The 5,342-nt window shown below is 38.6% G+C and overlaps 1 protein-coding gene across 4 annotated transcripts in view; it reads left to right on the top strand.

Annotated features, from left to right (window-relative positions):
* The first annotated feature begins 155 nt into the window (after nucleotides 1-155).
* LOC106036673 (protocadherin Fat 4-like) overlaps nucleotides 156-5,342 on the top strand; it is a 47,093-nt gene continuing 41,906 nt past the window's right edge. Inside the window, exons 1-2 of one of the 4 annotated variants that reach the window (XM_066995350.1) lie at nucleotides 156-545; nucleotides 3,606-3,680. In XM_066995350.1, the coding sequence (XP_066851451.1) occupies nucleotides 437-545; nucleotides 3,606-3,680 (184 nt within the window). In that variant the 5' untranslated portion in view covers nucleotides 156-436. Of the gene's footprint in view, nucleotides 546-3,037; nucleotides 3,078-3,605; nucleotides 3,681-5,342 lie in introns of those variants that run through there. The other 3 variants (XM_013182223.3, XM_013182222.3, XM_066995351.1) reach the window with 3 other exon arrangements.

Genomic DNA, 5,342 nt, shown 5'->3' with positions numbered 1-5,342 from the left:
GTGTGTGAGTTTTTTATGGATAGTTACAAGAAATAAATAAGTACATGATTTTTTTTATGACGTCAATCATGCTTGTGTATTTGTGATTAAATTGCAGCTTCATGATAAAGGCTTTTTATCTGTCAAGATCAGGATATGGTTGAAGGCTGAACTGTCCCAAATCTACAAGAACTTGAAAGTATTTTTATCTGCATTGATTTTGGAAGCTGGATTAAAAGTTCCTGAGTGAGCTGCCCCGCAAAATGACCCACGTATGCAAAATGCCAAACTAAGCTATGCTAAAAACATATTTAACTTTGCTTCCCACTGCCACAGTGCCAATCATACCTTTTAAACAGTCTGACAAATCTGTGCATAGGATTAGTTTTCATTACTCTGCTTTTAGAACTTTCTCTATGGATGTCCTCTATATATATGGCTGCAATACGGGAACACTATGGCTCGAAATCTTGGAGGAAGGGCCAGAACATTAAATTTAGCCACAGTAATGGCTCCAAGAGAAAAAGAGTACATGTTAAGAGAAATATGGACATATAGTTGCCCTGGTAAGTAAATGTAAAAGTGAATAGACATGAGCATATTTGACATAACTGAAAAGATGCTTATTTTTGCAAGAAGGGAATTGATTTTTTTTTTAAACATTGTTTCATGTTCTTGTTGAGTGTACAGACATACTACATTACATTGCAGAATTGCTCCTTTATATGTGATACTTGCTTGAACAATTAGGTAAAGTTCCTTGCTCCTTTTGGCAGCTCCCATTCCATACTTGGCAAATGTATTTTTAAATTTTTGCCTTAAAGTATTCTTGGTGTCCGAGATAGCAGCATACATAGGCAAATACTGAAGTCATTCCTCCTGCAGCTAATTCCTGGTGAAATCTAATCTTTATGAACTGTACCACTGTGCTCTGAGTTGCAACCAGAGAGTTTCTCTATTTCTTTATAATTAGGCATAATTAGGAAGTAAGGGAGACTGCACTTTATTCATCTTATAGCAGGAAAACATATACTGTTGAATTCTCACTTGGTTGTTCCTAGATGAGTTTAAAACAAACACACAAAAGCCAGCCAAAGGCTTGTCCAGACTTGAGGCCAAGTTGCAGCGCAGAATGGCCGTGTTGTTAAGGTTACTACCTCTTCCTGTCCCTGAGCATCATGATGGTGGAGGTTGATGAAACCATCAGCCAGTTTGAAAGCAAAATCAACAGACCATAGTTGCACAGGACTGCACTATCTCCTCTCGTCTGGGAGTAGCAAGGGCTTTGGATACTAATTTGGTAGGTGGTGCCTGGTGTTGAAAGTTGGCAACCTCCTCAGTTTGAGGAGGACTGCAAGCACCTGCACAGCCCTCGGTAGGCGCCTGTCACTTGTAGTCTGGTGTAGTGCAAGTGTGCATCCCACTGCTTCCCGCTGTTGTGTCCTGTGTGTTTAGCGCTTAACATTCCTCAGAGACATAGCTGGTGGCTGGACTGATATATTCTAGTTGTGTTTTAGATACTATCACCTCTCTGAGTGACTGTCAGTTACAGAAATGCCTTTTTTTACTATTTTTTTTTTGGGGGGGGGAGGGGGATATTTTTTAAATCTCTATATTCCCACCCCACCCTGCCCCCTTCAGGTTGTATTCCTCCTGTTACATGGCTTGTTTGGCATTACAAAGCAGCTCATACTTCTCTTTCCCTGGGTACTAAATGTAGAAGACAAATGATCTTCATCTCCACTCTTTTCAGGGATTGACTATTATGGGACATGGGTGGTGAGGGCACTGTTATGATGCCTCTCTTTGAGCTTGGGGTGTTGATCACAGAAAACAATTACTGAGCTGAAGGAAGGATCTTGCATGGCAGCCTTTGACTAGGACCATCTCAGCTAAGCTTCTATTGCAGCTTGTAAAGATTAGAAACAGCACCAAGCTGCATCTGAGCAGTAGTTTTAATTCTATGCCTACCTGTATGGGACCTTGAACTTAAATTGTTTTTTTGCATTGGATTTGTGTGTACTAATGGCCTACATCCTTCAGTTTCTAGGCTGCCTTTCCACAGATAATGAGGAGTGGAGTTTAATACTTCAAGTTCTTAAATGATTTTTCATTGACCTTGCTACTAGAGGTCCCTGAAAATATTGAAGCTGTTTTGCCTTTACTGTGATTTAGAATGTCTAAAAGTAGATCTTCATTAGTGGAATAAGATTCCAGCACTGAAATATTTCCAGTGGTCAAGTGTAGTGGTTGCTAAAACAACCTTTTGGTACAAGCTTGAGCTTAATGTAGGCTCTGACCTGGCTATGATAGCACAAATCTATATGATGCTGTTCAGTGAATGCAATCAGGAAATTTCTGTCACTGAAAAATATCTCTAGCCTACTTTTTTATTTAGTCGTTCACTCTTCTTCCAAGGAGGTATTTTGTGCACAGATCTGTATTCTGTAGTTTGCTGAATCACCTTGTGAGGACCTGGCCATCATGGATACAGTGAGCAATCGTGCAGGGGAAGAAAAATGACTGCTATAGATTTGCTCTAGTAATAACATCGAAGAATGCATAAGCATGGCTCAACGTGGTGTTCAAAAGAGATGGTGCCCATGATTAAACTTGTAGTACTTTCAAGCCCTTCTGCTTTAACTGCTCCCACACTTCCATTTCGATTACTTAAGGGTAAGAAAGCATAATGATGATTTTATTTTTGGTTATGTGTAATTTTATTGTTTGGTATTTTCACTGAAGCTAATTACTTTTGTATCCATGGTGACAAAACAAGTGCTGGCACAAACACAAACACCTTGCTTTGGCAGCAGTTTTCTTACTGCGTAATTAGCTGTCCCTTAAAATTAAAGGTATATTTACCTCCAGTTTTGAAACAAACTTCATCATTGGCCAAATCATTTGTAGTCTTTGAAAGTCTTCTGTAAGCTTTTAGTGTCTCTTTTTTTTTGTTTTGTTTTTCTCGGAGGAAACTTAATTGAAGTCAAATGTTGACTTAAATGAAGTCAGAATGCCAGCTGAACCTATTCTGAACGTATACTATCTGTAAAACCCTAGGTACATTTCAGAGATGTCTGTTCTCATCACATCACAAGGTAACTACTGTTCTCCTAACAGGAATTTTATATTTATTCCTTGTGGAACAGGCTTGTGAGAAGATAATCTACCATTATTAAGAGATCAAAAGGGGCAACATTGATTCCTTTGCTATTTGGCGCTCCCTATTTAAATTTCTTTTCCAGGGAATACGTATGTTTCTCTTCCATTGGTCAGGACATCCTGCGAGTACTAAATTGCAAATTTATTCATTTTTATCTCTATATTGAATACTAAAATCAAAAATAGCTTTTGTTGTTTGTGCTGTAGCACAAAAAGTGCTATTTCCTTGTTGGTTTATTTTTATTGCCCAAAAAGGACTTTGATCGCAGACGCTGAAAATGATAAGGGTGTTATATAGTCTCTAGGTTTTTCTCAGAGGCTTATTGTGGTCTTTTCCCTTGTCATCGAAGCATTTGTCAAGACAGTTGTGAACTTCTGATATAGCAAATGAAATGATTCTTTACAAATATTGTATATGAGAAAACAACCATCTGTTTTGGCCTTCAAGTGTATTTTTTCTGCAGTGCTTATGGCGCTTTCAAGATCTGTGAGTTTTGTTTTGATCAGTTGGGTTACGTTCATCTGTCTTGATGCACAAAGTAAGTAATGTTATTTTTATAAACGTTTATGATTCTAGCCTTGTTTTTATTGAAATAGAAAAAAATAGATTTATTAATTAATTACATTTTAAGTTAAATAAAATTAAATTAATATTAATTACTGTCCTAGAGTTTTAAAATACTTTGGTCTGTTGACGGATAAAGTAACGATATCTGATTGAGCAATCTTCTTGGTGCCTATGGAAGTGGACCGTAAGAGGCTCTGTGACCACAAGTTGAAAACCATTGTTATTGTTTGTACGGTGGGCTTTTACAAGTTCTCGTTGAACTTTAAGGTTTCGTTATTTTCTATCTGCAGCTGACATTGAATAAGATACCTAGACTGAAGCTGAGTATGGCAAGGTGTAGTTCTGAAGTTGGGTTCACTTGTATTCCTTTCTGCTGTTGTTCTGTTAAACTAGATTGGAGTAGTTACCACTTCCGTGCCTGGTATTCTTAGTACTGGTAATGACTCCATTAGAAGTTCTTTTCCAGAAAGTGAGAACTGTGCCATCCGTAGCTAAATCTGAGTGTGGAAAGAGGGTCTGAGTGCCTAAACATAATTTTAGTCCTTCAGACTTTGTCTAGAAACTTCACAACAGTGAAAATGCTGAAGCGTCCTTCCCTTCTTAGGCGAATTCAGGTTGGGTATTAGGAAAAGTTCTTCACTAAGAGGGTGGCTGGGCCCTGGGACAGGTTCCCCAGGGAAGTGATCACAGTATCAAGCCTGACAGTGTTCAAGAAGCATTTGGACAGTGCTCTCAGACATAGGATCTGATTTTTGGGTGGTCCTGTGTAAAGCCAGGAGTTGGACTTGATAGTCCTTGCGGGTCCCTTCCAACACAGGATATTCTAGGACTGTGTTTCTGCTTGGTTCCAGAGAATTGCCAGGAATGGCTGAGCAAGACTTTTTCTTCTAGGAGAAAAAAATGAGCAACAAGAGCTTTTATTTTATTATTGAATTTCCTTTATTAAGCTATGTTGTAACATTTAAACCAATTCCAAGCTTCCAGCTTTCTGATCTTTTTCAGTAGTACAGAGCCTTGCTTTCCAAAGTAGGCTTTTGAATACGTGGAGATGGAGGCAGCGAATTACTCCTGTAAACTGCAGCTACTCGTTGTAGAAGTATTCTTTAGGAGTTTGTTCAGTTACTTGTGTAGAAATCGGTCCATTGCTCCCTTATAAAAGATTCTGTAGGGTGGTGCAAATCTGAGGGCATCAGCCTATGGGCAGAAATAGTCCACTATTTCTTTTACTAGCTATCAATTTGAATACGCAGTAAGGGTGACAAGGAGAAGAGTGGGGACGTGCTTAACATTGATGCAAGCCCACGTTAGACCTGAAAGATGCACAAGTATCCATCAGAATATAGCTTGTACTATGGCAGCTTTGCTGAGTAATTCTGCTCAGGGAAGGAGGAGAAAATCTGGTGTGATTTCTCAGTGTATATTTGTAGATCTAGAAAAGAAGTCCATCCCTTTTTATCATTTAGAGCAAATGTAGAGAGGGTTCACCGAGGTATGGTGTAAATCACTTAAGAAAACTACTTCTCAGGATAAAACCATACTTTAAAAGGGCCAACTGCTATAAAAAAGAAAGGAGTATAAATTTCGGGCAAATCAGTACCTTTATCCTTTTTTTTCTCGCTAACAATTCAATGGT

This window comes from Anser cygnoides, chromosome 3 (genome assembly GCF_040182565.1).
Source record: "Anser cygnoides isolate HZ-2024a breed goose chromosome 3, Taihu_goose_T2T_genome, whole genome shotgun sequence".
NCBI classification, from domain to species: Eukaryota; Metazoa; Chordata; class Aves; order Anseriformes; family Anatidae; genus Anser; species Anser cygnoides.
The sequence above is the reverse complement of the archived record's forward strand: the minus strand, read 5'-3'. Positions and strand labels throughout refer to the sequence as shown.